The following is a 19,661-nucleotide window of genomic DNA, read 5'->3' as shown; positions in this document are numbered from 1 at the left end:
CACACACAGGAGGGAGGGTCTCCTCACTCTGACACACACACACAGGAGGGAGGGTCTGCTCACTCTCACACACACACACACACACACACACAGGAGGGAGGGTCTCCTCACTCTGACACACACACGCGCGCACACACACACACACAGGAGGGAGGGGCTGCTCCCTCTCACACACACACACACACACACACACACACACACACACAGGAGGGAGGGTCTGCTCGCTCTCACACACAAACACAGGAGGGAGGGTCTGCTCGCTCTCACACACACACACACAGGAGGGAGGGTCTGCTCGCTCTCACACACACACACAGGAGGGAGGGTCTGCTCGCTCTCACACACACACAGTAGGGAGGTTCTGCTCACTCTCTCACACACACACACACACACACAGGAGGGAAGGTCTGCTCGCTCTCACACACACAGTAGGGAAGTTCTGCTCACTCTCTCACACACACACACACACACACACACACACACACACACACACACACACACACACACAGGAGGGAGGGTCTCCTCGCTCTCACACACACACACACAGGATGGAGGGGCTGCTCGCTCTCACACACACACACAGGAGGGAGGGGCTGCTCGCTCTCTCACACACACACACACACAGGAGGGAGGGTGTGCTTGATCTCACCTACACAGGAGGGAGGGTCTGCTCACTCTCACACACACACACACAGGAGGGAGGGTCTGCTCACCCTCACACACACACACACACACACACACACACACACACACACACAGGAGGGAGGGTCTGCTTGCTCTCTCACCCACACACACACACACACACACACACGCAGGAGGGAGAGTCTGCTCGCTCTCACACACACACACAGGAGGTAGGGTCTGCTCGCTCTCACACACACACACACACACACACACACACACACACACACACACACACACACACACACACAGACAAGAGGGAGGGTCTGCTCGCTCTCACACACACACAGGAGGGAGGGTCTGCTCGCTCTCTCACACACACACACACACACGCAGGAGGGAGGGTCTGCTCGCTCTCACACACACAGGAGGGAGGGTCTGCTCGCTCTCACACACACACACACACACACACACACACACACGCAGGAGGGAGGGTCTACTCGCTCTCACACACACAGGAGGGATGGTCTGCTCGCTCTCACACACACACACACACACACACACAAACACACACAGGAGGGAGGGTCTGCTCGCTCTCACACACACACACGAGGGAGGGTCTGCTCGCTCTCACACACACACACACAGGAGGGAGGGTCTGCTCGCTCTCTCACACACACACACACACACACACACACACACACACACACACACACACACGAGGGAGGGTCTGCTCGCTCTCACACACACACAGGAGTGAAGGTCTGCTCGCTCTCACACACACACACACACACACACACACACACACACACACACACACACACACACAGGAGGGAGGGTTGAATATTTGAATATTTTTGAGTGTATTTACATCCAGAACACTGTGAGTTGGCGTAGAGGTTAGTGTGTCCGCCTCTTGACCGGGAGGTTGTGGATTTTCTAGGCAAACTGGAGCCTATCCCAACTGACTACGGGCGAAAGGCGGGGTACACCCTGCACAAGTCGCCAGGTCATCACAGGGCTGACACATAGACACAGACAACCATTCACACTCACATTCACACCTACGCTCAATTTAGAGTCACCAGTTAACCTAACCTGCATGTCTTTGGACTGTGGGGGAAACTGGAGCACCCGGAGGAAACCCACGCGGACACGGGGAGAACATGCAAACTCCACACAGAAAAGGTCCTCGCCGGCCACGGGGCTCGAACTCAGGACCACCGTGCCACCCCCATTCCAAAAGTCTTTTATATATAAAGTTTTAGAGTGTGTATGGTGTATGAATTGTGTAGGTATAGTGCATGTATGTACAACCCCGATTCCAAAAAAGTTGGGACAAAGTACAAGTTGTCAATAGAAACGGAATGCAATGATGTGGATATTTCAAAATTCCATATTTTATTCAGAATAGAACATAGATGACATATCAAATGTTTAAACTGAGAAAATGTATCATTTCAAGAGAAAAATTAGGTGATTTTAAATTTCATGACAACACATCTCAAAAAAGTTGGGACAAGGCCATGTTTCCCACTGTGAGACATCCCCTTTTCTCTTTACAACAGTCTGTAAACGTCTGGGGACTGAGGAGACAAGTTGCTCAAGTTTAGGGATAGGAATGTTAACCCATTCTTGTCTAATGTAGGATTCTAGTTGCTCAACTGTCTTAGGTCTTTTTTGTCGTATCTTCCGTTTTATGATGCGCCAAATGTTTTCTATGGGTGAAAAATCTGGACTGCAGGCTGGCCAGTTCAGTACCCGGACCCTTCTTCTACACAGCCATGATGCTGTAATTGATGCAGTATGTGGTTTGGCATTGTCATGTTGGAAAATGCAAGGTCTTCCCTGAAAGAGACGTCGTCTGGATGGGAGCATATGTTGCTCTAGAACCTGGATGTACCTTTCAGCATTGATGGTGTCTTTGCAGATGTGTAAGCTGCCCATGCCACACGCACTAATGCAACCCCATACCATCAGAGATGCAGGCTTCTGAACTGAGCGCTGATAACAACTTGGGTCGTCCTTCTCCTCTTTAGTCCGAATGACACGGCGTCCCTGATTTCCATAAAGAACTTCACATTTTGATTCGTCTGACCACAGAACAGTTTTCCACTTTGCCACAGTCCATTTTAAATGAGCCTTGGCCCAGAGAAGACGTCTGCGCTTCTGGATCATGTTTAGATATGGCTTCTTCTTTGAACTACAGAGTTTTAGCTGGCAACGGCGGATGGCACGGTGAATTGTGTTCACAGATAATGTTCTCTGGAAATATTCCTGAGCCCATTTTGTGATTTCCAATACAGAAGCATGCCTGTATGTGATGCAGTGCCATCTAAGGGCCCAAAGATCACGGGTACCCAGTATGGTTTTCCGGCCTTGACCCTTACGCATGGAGATTCTTCCAGATTCTCTGAATCTTTTGATGATATTATGCACTGTAGATGATGATCTGTTCAAACTCTTTGCAATTTTACATTGTCGAACTCCTTTCTGATATTGCTCCACTATTTGTCGGCGCAGAATTAGGGGGATTGGTGATCCTCTTCCCATCTTTACTTCTGAGAGCCGCTGCCACTCCAAGATGCTCTTTTTATACCCAGTCATGTTAATGACCTATTGCCAATTGACCTAATGAGTTGCAATTTGGTCCTCCAGCTGTTCCTTTTTTGTACCTTTAACTTTTCCAGCCTCTTATTGCCCCTGTCCCAACTTTTTTGAGATGTGTTGCTGTCATGAAATTTCAAATGAGCCAATATTTGGCATGAAATTTCAAAATGTCTCACTTTCGACATTTGATATGTTGTCTATGTTCTATTGTGAATACAATATCAGTTTTTGAGATTTGTAAATTATTGCATTCCATTTTTATTTACAATTTGTACTTTGTCCCAACTTTTTTGGAATCAGGGTTGTATAGTATATGTTTGGAAGCCCCGGCCTAACAGTTAGAGAAGCAGCTTTGCGACCAAAAGGTTGCTGGTTCAATTCCCTAGACCAGCAGGACTGGCTGAAGTGCCCTTGAGCAAGGCCTCTCTCTCTCTCTCTCTCTCTCTCTCTCTCTGGCAGTCACTCGTGACTGAGCACTAGAGTTCATGTCAGATCTGCCTCAGTTGTTACTGATTCAGGGGGTGACGATGTCTTATGTGGCTGCTCAAACCCAAAGCAGAACAGAAGAGTCGGGGACACTTTGTGCAAGGCAGGGTGGGTGGTGAGCAAGGAAGGAGAAGCTGCTCTTTCCGTTGTTGTCTCTTGGCCTCTACCTCACAACGTCGTTGATTCTCCATGTGGCCTGTTCCCTGAATGATGGTGCGCCTCCACTCAGTGCGGTCCTCGGCGAGGGTCTCTCAGTTGGCATGGTCGATGTTGCAGCGAAGGAGAGTGGCCTTCAATTGGTCGCGAAATCGACGTTTGGGGGCTCCTCGGGATCTTGTGCCGGATTCAAGTTGTGAGAACAGGATCTGGCGGGGGAGTCAGGTTGTGGACATTCTTCTGACGTGTCCTGCCCAGCGGAGGCGATGTCGTGCCATCGTGGACTCGATGCTGGGGAGATTGACTCGGAGAAGGACAGATTCATTGGAGACGAGATCTTGCCATTTGATCTTCAGGATCGCACTGAGTTTCTGCTGTTGGAAACGCTCCAGCTTTTTTATGTCACTCCTATACAGAACCCACATCTCAGAGCCATAAAGGAGGGTGGACAGAACAATGGCTTGGAACACCATGATTTTTGTATGAAGATTCAGGTCGTGGTTTAGGAAGACACGTTCAGAGAGCCTTCCAAAAGCTCTATGTGCGGCACAAATCCTATTTTCAATGTCTTTCTGCACAGTGCAGTCGTTGGAAAGATAGCCTCCCAGGTAGGGGAAGGCTTCCACAGTCTCAAGGACTTCACCACAGAGTCGTATGTTGCTGGTGTCTGGAGGGGGATGGCCCGGGGCTCCCTGCGCAAGGATCTTGGTCTTCCCAGTGTTGGAAATGAGACCAAAGTGGGAGTAGGCACCATCAAAGGCATCGACAGTAGTCTGGAGGGCAGTGACTGTGTCCACAGGGGTCGCATTGTCGTCAGTGTACTGCAGCTCCCGAACCGTGACCAGGGTGGTGAGCCTGCGGGTGCGGAGGCGTCCGGTGTTGGAGAGGCCTCCATCCATTCAGCAGCGAAGTTGGATGCCAGAGGCCTTGTCAGGAAGCTCGTGGATCATGGCACCAAGGTAGAGGGAGAAGAGGGTGGGGGCCAGAACGCAGCCCTGCTTCAGGCCAGTGGTGATGGAGAAGGGGTCTGAGATGGTGTTCTTGGCCACGACGCAACCAGTCATCCCATCATGAAGGGCCTGTACAAGGTCTGTGAAGTGGTCGGAACAGCAAAAGCATCTCAAGGTTGCCCACATAACTGGTCTTGGGACGCTATCGAATGCCTTCTCCAGGTCCCAGAAGATGAAAAGGAGTGGTCGTCATTGCTCACGGGACTTCTCATTAAGCAGGCGGGCACAGAAGATCATGTCAGTGGTGCCATGAGATGGCCGGAAGCCGCACTGTGACTCTGGAAGGACTTCCTTAGCGATGGTCAGGAGCCTGTCTAGCAGGACCCGTGCAAAGATCTTTCCGGCAATGGTGAGAAGGGAGATGCCATGGTAGTTTCCACAGACGGATCGATCTCCTTTCTTGAAGATGGTGATGATGGTGTCGTCCTTCAGGTCCGCAGATACCGCTTTCATCTCCCACATGCACAGGATCATCATGAAAAACCTGGTCTCCATGGCTCTGCCCCCATGAGAGATAAGTTCCAACGGGATGTTGTCGGGACCTGGGGACTTCCATGCTTTCATGTGCTTCAGCGCCTTGTGAAATTTGGTGTAGGAGGGAGAGAGTGACATTCAATGCCTGACCGGGTGTTGGGGTACCTTACAGAGCAAGTAATCAACCATGGTAGATGGACGATTCAGGAGCATCTGAAAATGTTCTTTCCACCTTTTAAGGATGGCTTGATCTTCTGTAAGGGTGGTTGCCCCTTCGGCAGTCCAGAGAGTGTTGGTACCTCCACGACGAGGACCAAAGATTTCCTTTGTTGCAGCGTAGAAACGCTGGAGGTCTCTGCTGTCAGTGTAAGACTGGATCTCCTTTGCATTGTCTTGCCACCAGAGGTTCTGCATCTCTTGGACCCTTCGCTGGCACTCCTGCTTTGCCTTTTGGAAGTGTCGCAAGCAGGCACAGGTAGGACGATTCTCCCATGTGAGGCAGGCAGATCTCTTCTGGTCGATCAGTTCTCGGATATCGGTACCTAACCCTCAATTCCTTGGGTGAGAGTGGTGGTGTACCTTGTGTGTGATTAACTGAAGAAAAAGTGATGATGTGATGATCAGTTTGGATGTTATGAACATGCTGAAGTTGTTATTACACACTGAGAGAAAACGAGAAAGATGCCTGGTTGCTAAGCAACTGTCTGGAACGTCACCAGCACAGAGATCTTAGATAGTCATCATGAACCTGTGTGTGTGTGTCCTCAGGGAAGCTCTCCTCATATTTAACAAGCTTACACACACTCAGTTCAGACACTAACTTTTCTTTCCTGACCTACATTCCACTTTCTCTCTCTGTACCAAAAAGTTTCTAGGTTACTTGACTGCCTTTGATCTCTCACACACACACACACACACACACACACACACACACACACACACACACACACACACAGTAACATCCAATGTTCAATTTTGCAAGTGTGCACAAACAATTGTGTGTGTGTGTTTCGTGGATCTCTGAGGTCAAAGTTCACTCTTCAGGCATGCATATGGACTTTATGAAGTAAACTTTCACAGAAAGGAAAGAGAAGAAAAACAGTAAAAAGGGGCGGGGCTTGATGATCAAAAAGGGGAGCTGGGGCGGGGTTAAGGTCCACTTGGAAACAGATGTCCCTTTTTATGAAAAAGGGCAATGAGAGAGATGACAGTGAGACACACAGTGTGAGAAATACAAAGAGAGAGAGACAGACAGAGAGAGAGGGACAGACAGATAGACAGAGACACACACAGAGAGAGAGAGAGAGAGAGAGAGACACACACACACACACAGAGGGAGAGACAGAGAGAGAGAGACAGAGAGAGACACAAAGAGAGAGAGGGAGAGAGAGACAAAGAGACACAGAGAGAGAGAGACACAGAGAGAGGGAGAGAGAGAGAGAGACTGTCTACAGTGTTTAAACACTTCTCAATGCCCTAATATGGTCATTGTGTGTAAATTTCAGTTCCTGTGTATGTGAAGTTTTGTTAGTGATTAATGCTGAGTGTAATTTTAGTGTATTTTTAGTTGCTCTGAATCTTTTCTTCGTAATTTAGCAACACAACTGAGATCAGTGTTGATGTTCTGGAGAACAAATCAAACAACTATCTGCGAGCTCACTAAATCAGTAACTATAACATTTTGTAGTCATGTCAAAAACATGACTGTACACACACACACACACACACACACACCTCTCAGTGGCCTGTGACATGTCCTCTGTCATCCTCTAGTCATGGATGTGTTTGGGGTGTGTGACAGCTGTAATGATGAGAGCTGCAGGGGAAGATCTCAGCAGGAGCGCTCTGTGCACAGTGTGTGTGTTTAGTTAATCCCTCTGTGCCCACAGGGAGACGTCTGGGTTTAATAAGGCATGTGTGATCCATGTAGGAGATCAGCCTTTTCTTTGATCATTCACCATTTCACCATAGGGTTGTCTGTCTGTCTGTCTGTCTGTCTGTCTGTCTGTCTCTCTCTCTCTCTCTCTCTCTCTCTCTCACACACACACAACAAAACCTAAACTGCACAAAATTGGTTATGTAATATAATATATCCTGGATGCTATAATGATGAAAAACTATTGTACTTTTTTGATATTAGCTCATTGGAAGCCCAAGTCAAGTTCAGTTCTCACAGAGCTTGCACGCTGTTATGATCAAGCATCACTAGTCTCCCTCATCGACCTAGCCATAGGCCTTGACCACCTGCTGAAGAGTTGAAGGGGAAAACCAACAATTTCCATCATGGAAATCCGAGCATCTGAACCCAAGCCAAGCTGACCAGTATGGAGCGCAAAGGTGTCATAAGAACAAGTTGTGTTTCTATAGTGGCAGTCCCCAACATCAAGTGGCACTTTGCCCAGTTTGTCCCAAGACCAGGTCCTCACAGTCCACTCCTGAGCAAACTGACCAGCCCTCTCACTCCAACACGCTCCTAAAATTCTCTCATCAAAATTTTGCCACAGAACATTCAAAGTCCCTCGAGTTTTTCTCTGTGATGGACTCCAGAGCGGCTGGCAACTTTATCAACACTCCCTTGTCTTGAAATTGAATTTGTCCATCCAGCCACTCTGCAAACCTCTACCCTCACTGCAGTGTTGACTTCAGTGTTGAGAGTCCTGAGGCCAACTCGAACATGGAAATGCCCTTTAAGTATCAGGACCTCAAGGAAGTTTTCAGCAAGACCAAGGCAGGAGGCATCCCTCCTCATCATCCCAATGGCTGCACTGTTGAGATCATGGCAGGCACCACACCTCATAACCATATCTCCTACTCATAACCATATAACCGACTCCTCATATCCACTCTCAGCTAAAGAAGCCATGGATGAATACATAATGGAAGCCCTGAAGTGGGTATATTCGTCCCTCCAGCTCAGCTGAATCCCCCCCCCCCCCCCCCCCCCCCCCATGGAACTGTTCCCCTGACCTAGCATTTCAACACCTAAAGGTAGCTTTCATGTCTGTTCCCATCTTGAAACACCCTGGTCTGTTCAGGCCCTTTATTTTGAAAGAGGATGCTTCCAACACGTCATCGTATATTTGCTTGAGAGCAGGAGTGAATAAAAAGCTTACTATTTATACTTTATTATTCACTCTCTGAACATGAAATTACCTGAAATACACAGACAAAGCACTGACCAAAATCTCTGAGCTACAGTCCACTCCCTGAGTTTATATCAGAGTCTTTAGGTGTCCGGTTTCTGATTAAACCAAGACAGGAGGACAGTAAACAGCGACCACATGTGGTGAAGCAGTAAAACAGCAGTCCACAGATGGCACAGTGTGAGGAACTCACTAGTTACTGCATGATTACACTGGAGAAAAAAAATCAATCTGCCTTATAATGATTTGAGTCATAAATACACACATCTGTAAACAAGGATAAACCCCTCAAAACTGTGTTCAAGAAGATCCTTACCAATTTTCCCCATGTCCCATTGGCATACATTTAGTCTTCTCTCTCTCCCTTTTTATCAGCTCTCTGTCTTTGTGGGTTTTGTGTGTGTGTGTGTGTGTGTGTGTGTGTGTGTGTGTGTGTGTGTGTGTGTGTGTGTGTTTGCAAAGCAAGCACAGGCAGACTTGGTTATAACTGAGAAAGTTTGGGTGGTCTTATAAAAAATGGCGCCAACGGAAAAACTGCACCTCAGATCTCTAACTTGTTAACTGATGCACTTTAATTTCTTTACAAATTAGGAGCTGACTTCCAAAAAGTCAAGCCTTAGATCTGAGATGTAGTTGCTTCCTCTGGTCACTTAGGTTTGGAAAAAATGTTATGCTAAAGTACTAAATATGTTTCCTGGAACAATCACATAAAATATAAACTTAAAACAGAGCCTGATATGTTCGGACTTTTTTCCATGCTGTTTTTTTTTTTTTTTGCAGTTCAGTCTAAATTTGATGACTATATTCAAAGCTGAGTGGTGGTCCAAATAATATTCAATAAAATAATGGAAATTGTACAGTGTGCATGTTTTGGTAAATGTATGCCAAAGCAATTAGAAGAAATAAAGAGTGATGTGTCATAATTGAGGCAGCACGGTGGTGTAGTGGTTAGCGCTGTCGCCTCATCGCAAAAGGTTCTGGGTTCGAGCCCAGTGGCCGACAGGGGTCTTTCTTTGTGGGGTTTGCATGTTGTCTGCGTGGGTTTCCTCTGGGTGCTCTGGTTTCCCCCACAGTCTGAAGACATGCGGTTAGGTTAACATGGGGGCGGCCTTGGGCTGAAGTGCCCTTGAGCAAGGCACCGAACCCCCAAATGCTCCCTGGGCGCTGTAGCGTAGTTGCCCACTGCTCTGTGTGTGTGTGTGTGTGCGTTCATTGCTCTTTTCAGATGGGTTAAATGCAGAAAGGACGAATTTCACTGTGCTTGAGTGTACATGTGACAAATAAAGGCTTCTTCTTCCACACCTTCCACAGCAAAACCTGAATTTGTTTCATTCCTGGGACAACTCAAACCTACTACCTCAGCATCGAGAGCAAAGTCGGGTGAGTCCCACTAAAATGTTTAACTTATACATGGAGTTTGATCTTCTTTATTCCTGTTCGATACACAGTCTCCATGTGTTGGTTTCAGTGACATGGTCAATCACCTCTCTTTTCTCACAGATGCTACTCTAATGTGGGCAGAACAGGTGGTGCTCAGGTGGTCTCTCTCAGCAGGTTGATATGTGTTTATAATGGCATCATCGAGCACGAGCTGAACCATGCACTTGGTTGCTACCACGAGCATACTCAGAGTGATCACGACAGCTACATCACCATTAACTGGGAAAACATCGACCCAATAATGCAGTTTAATTTTAACAGAAAGAATGCCAACAACCTCAACATGCTGTGTGAATACTCCATGATGCACTACAGAATAATAATAATAATAATAATAATGCATTTTATTTAGAAGCGCCTTTCAAAACACTCAAGGACACTATACAAACAGTAAAAACAAGAGTAAAAACAGTAAAACAAGACACAATAAAAGCACAGAGAAAGTAAACAGAGAATTTAGAGATGGTAAGAGTCATAGTGAATATGCTAACTGGGTCAAGTGAGTTATCAGTCTGGATTTGAATAGAGGTAGAGAGTCGATATTACGTATGTTGGGGGGGAGTGAATTCCAAAGTTGGGGAGCAGAGCAACTGAAAGCTCTACTCCCCATAGTACTGAGACGGGCAGAGGGGACAGTGAGGAGGATGGAGGAGGAGGATCGGAGGGAGCGAGAGGGGGTAGCAATGTGGAGAAGATTGGACAAATATGGAGGGGCAAGATTATGGATGGCCTTGAATGTGTGGAGGAGAATTTTGAAATTGATCCTGTATTTGATAGGGAGCCAGTGGAGAGTCTGTAGTGTTGGGGTGATGTGATGAAAAGAGGGCGTATTAGTGATGATACGGGCAGCTGAATTCTGGACCAATTGGAGCTTATGAAGGGATTTTTGAGGGAGACCAAAGAGGAGAGAATTACAGTAGTCAATGCGGGAAGTGACAAGACTGTGTACAAGGATGGAGGTGGTGTGGGAGGTGAGGGAGGGGCGAAGACGATTTATGTTACGTAAGTGAAAATAAGCAGGCCGTGTAATGTTATTGATATGAGAGAGGAAGGACAGAGAGCTGTCTAGGATGACACCCAGGCTCTTGACCTGAGGGGAGGGGGAGACTATGGAACCGTCAATTGAAAAGGAGATACTGTCAACTTTGGAGAGGGTGGATTTGGTGCCTACAAGGAGGACTTCAGTTTTGTCGCTGTTCAGTTTCAGGAAGTTAGAGGTGAACCAGGATTTGATTTCAGCTAAGCAGGTGGTAAGGAAGGGGGGAGGGAGGGTGGAAGAGGGTTTTCCAGACAGGTAGAGCTGGGTGTCATCCACATAGCAATGGAAATTGAAAATTTTTAAAGAACAGCTTTGGATGGACATCACTCCTACTCTGGGTCCATCAGTGAACATTGGATAGAGAAAGGATCTGTCCACCACTGACATCTTGAGGATCAAAACTCAGGGTCAAGAAGTGCAAGGACAGGGGCTGATGTGAAATGATAATATAGGTCAATGGGCTTCAATCAGATTTGAAAATGGCCAGTAATTCTGCAGATTTGAACCTGATTAATCAATTTATCTGGATTCCCAAGTCAAAATTGAGTGCAGCTCATGCTTCTCTGGAGGAAACACCTACCGATGTGCTTAAATTGTGGGTAAAAAGCACCTGATAGACATCAATAAATGTTTCTTTGTTTGTATTGTCCATCTCAAATAGTTCGGGCGGGACGGTGGTGTAGTGGTTAGCACTGTCGCCTCACAGCAAGAAGGTCCGGGTTCGAGCCCCGTGGCCGGCGAGGGCCTTTCTGTGCAGAGTTTGCATGTTCTCCCCATGTCCGCGTGGATTTCCTCCGGGTGCTCTGGTTTCCCCCACAGTCCAAAGACATGCAGGTTAGGTTAACTGGTGACTCTAAATTGAGCGTAGGTGTGAATGTGAGTGTGAATGGTTGTCTGTGTCTATGTGTCAGCCCTGTGATGACCTGGCGACTTGTCCAGGGTGTACCCCGCCTTTCGCCCGTAGTCAGCTGGGATAGGCTCCGGCTTGCCTGCGACCCTGTAGGACAAGTTAAGCGGCTAGAGATAATGAGATGAGATGAGATCTCAAATAGTTGGAACGTCTCTTGTTCAGAGTAATGTGAGGTACAGCAATGGTGCTAAAATTACATTACATTACAGGCGTTTATCAGATGATCTTATCCAGAGCAATGTACAGCACACCCAGAGCAGCCTGGGGAGCAGTTGGGGTTCAGTGCCTTGCTCAAGGGCACTTCAGCCATTCCTGCTGGTCCAGGGAATCAAACCGGCGACCTTTTGGCCCCAAAGCTTCTTCTCCATTAGGCTCCATTAACCATTAGGCCATGGCTTACTCAGAATCAAACCCATGTAAAAATGAACAACAAAAAGCATCACTGCAATAACAAGAGATGAAACCAAACCCTGACAACCCGAGTCCTGCTGGGATCCATCTAAATGTAACTTTTAGACAGGAAATTCTGTGAAATGCAGGACATGTTCATGAAGAGATCATAAGATGAAAATGACATAGAGGTACACAAAGTGGTGTGATCTGTTTGTTATGATCTCTGAGGACACAATTAATGAACACTGTTTTAATGAATATGAAAGAGCACAAGAAAACGTCAAGCCAGTGTCTCTAGAATCAGTTGTTGCCTTCCTCTGCAGGTACGGATGGATATTAATTCCCAAAAACACACAGTAGGATTTCCAGGCTGTTTATCTTGGGTTAAACTGCAGTTCTGTTAAATATGCAAGTCACTCCCAAAAAATAGAGATTGAGACATAAATCAATAACCAAACTCTGTGAGCTACGGTCCATCCGTAAGGACAGAATATCCAAATAATCTCCCAACTCACGCTCTGTGTCAGTAAGGTATTAAAGTAAGTGCTGAGTCCATGGGATCCTCCCTTTAGTTCCACACATTACAGTGGACTCTTAACGCCTAGTGTTAATCCCCAGAAAGCCACACCATGTGGTTCCTGTATGTGTCCATGTGTATAAAAAGCCAGGTATGACAGTAGGCAGTCACCAAGCTACGGTGAAGGAGCATCCAGATCATCTCCACACACTGAAGCATCATGGAGTCCAGAGCATCTCTTTCCATTCTAGTCCTGCTGCTTGGCTTCTCGCAAGCTCTCTATCTCAATCAACCTCAGCACGTGGACATGACAACACAGATTCTCACCACCAACAACGGTCTGATAACTCACTGAGCTCAGCTGTACTAGACCAGCATCATTACTGCTACATGTTCTATAAATATAAGCCCAGAACCTGTCTTGCTCTAAGATCGGGATTTTGTAACAATTTCTTTATGATTCTATTTTGTGTGCTTGCACGAGTGACAGAAATTGTGGCAGTGAGATTTTTATTTGAGACCATGATATTTGACTCAAAAAGCTAAGACACTACAAGTAATACTGCTTATTGATTTTCAGTCCTTATCCCTTTTCGTTTTGCTTGTTGAAGGCTCCAGGGAATTGCTGTTGGAGGGAGACATACTCTTGCCAAGCGACAGGAATGCTGTGGTCTGCCCCGACAACAGCTGCTTTTGGAAGAAGTCCTCAAATGGCTTAGTGGAGGTGCCGTTCACACTGAGCAGTGTTTTCTGTAAGTGAAAGACTTCCTTATCCACGTTGTCCAGTCACACATCTCTGTTTATTTGTTATTAATTTGTTGGTCATTTTCAATACAGCTTCCTCGGACAGGACTGTAATTGCCAATGCCATGGCCACCTTCCATAGCAAAACCTGCATTCGTTTCGTTCCCAGGACATTTCAAACTGACTACCTCAGCATCGAGAGCAAAAGCGGGTGAGTCCCACTAAAATCTTTTACGTCACTTACACATGGAGTTTGATCTTCTTTATTCCTGTTCGATGCACAGTGTCCATATGTTGGCTTCAGTGACATGATCAATCACCTCTCTTTCTCTCAGATGCTACTCTAATGTGGGCAGAACAGGTGGTGCTCAGGTGGTCTCTCTCAGCAAGTTGGGTTGTGTTTACCATAGCGTCGTCGAGCACGAGCTGAACCATGCACTTGGTTTCTACCACGAGCATACTCGGAGTGACCGTGACAGCTACGTCACCATTAACTGGGAAAACATCGACCCAGCAATGAAGTATAATTTTAACAAGGAGAACACCAACAACCTCAGAACAACATACGACTACTCCTCCATGATGCACTACGGAAGAAGCGCTTTCTCCATCAACGGTCTGGACACAATCACTCCTACTCCGGATCCGTCAAAGAAAATTGGACAGGCGACGGATCTGTCCGCCACCGACATCCAGAGGCTCAACACTCTCTACAACTGCTGAACTTGTTCAGACCTTTTGGCTTGATTTATCTTTGCAGTAACGTTGTGTAGCTGTTAATGATAGAGGAAGCAGTGATCGCTTCACTTCACTTGCTGTAGTAACAAATTATGGAATCATAGAATAAAATGGGTACAAGCATAATTTTCTCAGTGTGTACTTTTATTCTTTAGTGTGTACATTTAAGTTTATTTCACGTAAACAACACGAAAGAGTTTCTGTCATCCCAGAATTCTGAATTTCACAAAAATATGTATTGTCACACCATCAGTTTTCATACCTTCATATCATACATGTACCATTACTTTATTGAATATCGTTTGGTATAACTGAACCAGCACTTAGACATGGGTGGCACGGTGGTGTAGTGGTTAGTGGTTTTATATTCATCAGGGTTCTAACGAGGCCTTTTCAGCATATCGGGCCGACACACAACGTTTCCTTACTGCTACGCCCACAACATTGCCGACACGCCTGTAAAAGTTGCCGCTACACAAATAAAAAGACTTGAAAATCTTGAAAATGTGGCCTTTTGTTTAATTTTCTCATGTTATCCCCATGCCGCCATGCGAATGATCTACATTTGGACATACTCCACTCCCCGTCCACGTCAGCGCCCAGTGCAGAGCTGCCTGAGTAGCTCCGTGTGGAGATTGTCACTGATCGTGCTAGTCCGGTTTACCTCCTTCCTTATGCTGTGTTCACGGTAAAGTGCCATCCGTGTTAAGAGACGCTTACAAGCCATGCAGTAATACACAATGGTCGCCGAGTTAAATCTGTATCGTCATGTCCTGTCATTGAACGGCCGAAGCTGAAAATAAAGCTCACACTTGGTGAACCTCAACTGATTGCTTTATTCTTATTCTATAAATATGTCACTAATATAGTTGAATATTAACGATAATAAGTCTTCAGTCAAAAACAATCACAGCAACTTCTGGCAAAAATAATTTCATTAATATTACCAAAAAAGAGTGACTTTCAGGGAGGCTTGCAAGTGCCAGCAAATGCACGAGAATGCATCTCCGAGCATGTAGAACCCGTGAGCTTTCCCCCGGCCATTATGACTGGGGCCACTACGCTGATATTTTGGTCGAGTTAGAACCCTAAAAACACACACAGAGTCCACTTTATTAGGAACACCCCTACCTCCCCCTGCTGTTTTGTGCAGTTCTCTAATCAGCCGATCCCTCCACAGCAGCACGATGCATCAAATCCCACAGATACAAATCAAGAGCTTCAGTTAATGTTCACAATGTTCAAACATCAGAACGGGAAAAATTGTGATCTCAGTGTGACTTTCTGTCACTGTGGTCTGGGTGTTGGTTTGATCCAGATGGACTGGTTTGAGTATTTCAGAAGCTGCTGATCTCCTGGGGTTTTCACACACAACAGTCTCTAGAGTTTACACAGAATGGTGCAGAAAACAAAAAACACTGAGCGAGTGAGCGACAGTTCTGTGGGTGGAAACAAACGCCTTGTTGATAAGAGAGGGTCAGAGGGAAATGGACTTTTCAATTGAGCTTTTTTTTCCAGGAAGGATATAGTAACTCATATAATCACTCTTTACAACCGTGGTGAGCAGAAAAGCATCTCAGCATGCAACAGAAAAATAGAAGAACACATTGGGTTCCACTCCTGCAGCCAAGAACAGGGATCTTAGACTCAACAACAAGTTCCTATTAAAGTGGCCAGTGAGTGTATATGCATATAATAGTGTGCTATTGATAAAACCAAGTGTTATGCAACCTGATTTATTTTTTTGTATTAAAGTATGTCCTATTTTCCATAATTATTAATGTTATCAACTGAAAGGTCCTGAGGAAATCCCACTCCATGCGTATGTGATAGGATGTTTTTTTTTTTATGCATAAACCCCTGTGCATTTTTCCATGTATAATACTCCATGCCTTTTTTCTACTTAAAAAATGTCATGGGTTTGTATGTGCCTCCATCTCCATACACGTCATTCTATCCGCAATACAGCAGGCATCAGGAATTCTCCTCAGGCATCAGGAATTCTCAGGCATCAGGAATTCTCCTCAGGCATCAGGAATTCTCCTCAGACCTCAGGAATTCTCTTCAGGCATCAGGAATTCTTCTTAGGCATCAGGAATTCTCAGGCATCAGGAATTCTCCTCAGGCATCAGGAATTCTCCTCAGGCATCAGGAATTCTCCTCAAGTATCAGACCTCAGGAATTCTCCTCAGGCATCAGGAATTCTCCTCAGGTATCAGAAATTCTCAGGCATCAGGAATTCTCCTCAGGCATCAGACCTCAGGAATTCTCCTCAGGTATCAGGAATTCTCCTCAGGTATCAGAAATTCTCCTCAGGAATTCTCCTCAGGCATCAGGAATTCTCCTCAGGAATTCTCCTCCGTGTATAAACCCAGAGATTTTTTTTTACCCATAATGTTTCTGCCCTGAATAAAACTCCTGTAATATTCCACAGTAACTCACACACAGACTCACTCTGTTACACACACTCACTCTGCTACACACACTCACTCACTCTGTTACACACACACGCTCATAGGGTTGTCACCCGTCCCGTAAAATACGGAATCGTCCTTTATTTGGCAATTAAATCTTGTGTCCCGTATTGAACCGATACGGGACGCGATTTGTTCCATATTTTCATAAATGTCCAATACACATGTCTGTCTCACACATATCAACACTAAATCTAACAATAATGAACAAAATAAAACAGGAAATACTCCGTTGCGGGATCTCCCCAGGACACAAACCCCTCCACTCTGCATCACGCTCTGTGCGTCTGTGCCCGGCTGCCTGCGTCACTGCGTGTGGCGCTGTCACGGTTGCCTAGAGACAGACAACCATAGTTCGAATTACGGGGGGTACTGGGGGGTACCGCCTTTCGCCCGTAGTCAGCTGGGATAGGCTCCAGCTTGTCTGCGACCCTGTAGAAGGATAAAGCGGCTAGAGATAATGAGATGAGATGAGACTGGGGGGTACTATACCCCCCAATGAAGACCCAGTACCCCCCAAAGAGACAAAAATATAAGTTTTTGGGGGGTCCGATATTTTTTTTGATATTGTGAAAAGGAATATATAATTCAAACCAACTCCCATTCGGCATTCTTGAACATTTTAATATAAATTGATTTCAGACAGACACCCCTATTGTGGACCGTACCATTTTTAGTCACCGCAGCGCTAGAACGCCCTAGAGCAGGGGGCTTCAAATGTGGGAGAGTCCGCCCCCCCGCAGAGAGCAAATAAACAACAGGCCCCCCCCCTACAATTTTTGTTGTTGCTATACTTAATGTTCCATTTTCTTTTACACATTTTAAACATCCGTGCTTTTTGAAAACCTCTTTTTTTTTTTTTTTACACATTTTAAACATCTGTGCTTTTTTTAAACATCTTGTTTTGCACATTTTAAACATCTCATAGCATCATTAGCTAGCACCTCTTGACAGACAACACACTGTGGCAGTGGAGCATCTTCAGATCCAGTCCATGAAAATCCAAACTTTAAATAATCGTGGTCATACTTCCTTCTTTTTTTGCTTGGCCCAGACTCTGTCTCCTCACTCACTGTACTTTAGGTACTAAAAATCCATCCATTTTGTCTCTGGCAAAGGCTAGCTGAAGTTCGCTAAATGTCCGCAATAGTAACTTATTCTGGTTTATTTTTCCTCACGGTGCCCCCCCCCCGAAGAACTCTGGCGCCCCCTAGGGGAGACGCGCCCCACACTTTGAAAAGCCCTGCGCTAGAAGCAATAGCTTCTAGTCCACACCGTATTCAGTTGATTCATCAGATACAGTCCATGGGTTTGCAGCAATTTATACAGTCTATGGTTTGCAGCAGAAGACATGAATTGGTAATGTTAGTTGCTAACCAACTTTTAGCCTGTTGAAAATGTGTTATTTTACAACTTTCATTTATTAAAGTGATTTGTTCTTTGGGCGGCACGGTGGTGTAGTGGTTAGCGCTGTCGCCTCACAGCAAGAAGGTCCTGGGTTCGAGCCCTAGGGCCGGCGAGGGCCTTTCTGTGTGGAGTTTGCATGTTCTCCCCGTGTCCGCGTGGGTTTCCTCCGGGTGCTCCGGTTTCCCCCACAGTCCAAAGACATGCAGGTTAGGTTAACTGGTGACTCTAAATTGACCGTAGGTGTGAATGTGAGTGTGAATGGTTGTCTGTGTCTATGTGTCAGCCCTGTGATGACCTGGCGACTTGTCCAGGGTGTACCCCGCCTTTCGCCCATAGTCAGCTGGGATAGGCTCCAGCTTGCCTGCGACCCTGTAGAAGGATAAAGCGGCTAGAGATAATGAGATGAGAATGAGATTTGTTCTTTCAGCTCATGTCACATCTTTATACGTTGAATTACTTACTCACTGAGGCCAGAAGGCTACAGTGGACGGACGTTAACGTTAGTTACCAACGTTAGTTAGCAAGATAAGCTAAGTCTCTATTTAAATCAAGCTTATTACAGTGTGGTATAGAAACGATTCTCATTTCAAAGGAGAAGAACTCATATGTTTCCATTCTCATTTTATCATGAATAAATTGTGCCCTTCTGAAATTCATTTGGCACATAGGCCCATCCTGTGTGTGAGATTAGGCACAAGAAGTTCTGATGTAGGCCTAGCTAAGCCTATGTAAAATTACAATCAGAACCTCTGGGGACTGGGGGCAACATAAAAAGAGCCAGGTAGTAGGCTAGCCTAGGCAAAATAGCCTAGTACATGGATGTTTTCTATTGTTTTTACTTACATTCCTTTTGTATTATTTTTAAGATAGTCATAGTTTCATCTGAGTACCCTGTTTGAGTTTATTTACAGAGACAGTAGGCCAAACATGAGGAAAAGAAAAGGGCCAGACATCAGGCATTTTTTTGGTGCTAAAAGAGTAAGTAGTAAATATTAGCACTAAGATCTACAGACAATTACAGTACAAGTGTAGGTGCAGTTAGGTTTTATACACTGTTCATGTGAATAAAGAAAATGGGTTCCCAGCAGACAGGAGAGGCACAGCAGGACGAAAGAGAGCAAGACATTCAGCAGGACTGTTCTGCATGTGTCTATATACTGTATGTGACTCATTTGTAGTGTTGATACCCAGTTTGTTCTGACAAAGAAGGTTATCAGGTTGTACTGCTGTTTTTCTTCTGTGGTAGTACTGTATGGTTTGTCATGCTTCTTAATGACATTAAAAATTATTGTTCAGAGTTATTGTGTTGAGTTACTGACACCGACTTTCATAGATGAGACAGGACAGGACCGGGGGGGATTGATATGATAGTGGACCATGATGGTACCCCCCAATTATGGTGGGGTAATTCGCACTCTGCAGACAACACACACCGGCACTGCTCAAAAAACCCGGGCCTTTTAAAAATGTCTGCTGCACCCGGGACTCCAGCACGTCCT

General features: G+C 45.8%; 1 protein-coding gene across 1 annotated transcript; it reads left to right on the top strand.

Annotated features, from left to right (window-relative positions):
- Nucleotides 1-13,019: 13,019 nt before the first annotated feature.
- LOC132875082 (hatching enzyme 1.2-like) lies at nucleotides 13,020-14,266 on the top strand. Its single transcript, XM_060911681.1, has 4 exons — nucleotides 13,020-13,137; nucleotides 13,411-13,551; nucleotides 13,637-13,754; nucleotides 13,879-14,266. Exons 1-4 carry the CDS (start codon nucleotides 13,020-13,022, stop codon nucleotides 14,264-14,266), a joined length of 765 nt encoding a protein of 254 aa, XP_060767664.1.
- Nucleotides 14,267-19,661: the final 5,395 nt, after the last annotated feature.

The sequence above is a fragment of the Neoarius graeffei genome, chromosome 27, assembly GCF_027579695.1.
Source record: "Neoarius graeffei isolate fNeoGra1 chromosome 27, fNeoGra1.pri, whole genome shotgun sequence".
In the NCBI taxonomy this organism is placed as follows: Eukaryota; Metazoa; Chordata; class Actinopteri; order Siluriformes; family Ariidae; genus Neoarius; species Neoarius graeffei.
Note: the sequence above shows the minus strand (reverse complement) of the source record. Positions and strands in the feature narration are given on the sequence as shown.

Coding starts and splice junctions, on each gene's coding strand:
- LOC132875082 (XM_060911681.1), top strand. CDS start 13,020: ATGGAGTCCAGAGCATCTCTTTCCATTCTAGTCCTGCTGCTTGGCTTC. Junction 13,552..13,636: donor CACACTGAGCAGTGTTTTCT/GTAAGTGAAAGA, acceptor TTTTCAATACAG/CTTCCTCGGACAGGACTGTA. Junction 13,755..13,878: donor AGCATCGAGAGCAAAAGCGG/GTGAGTCCCACT, acceptor TCTTTCTCTCAG/ATGCTACTCTAATGTGGGCA.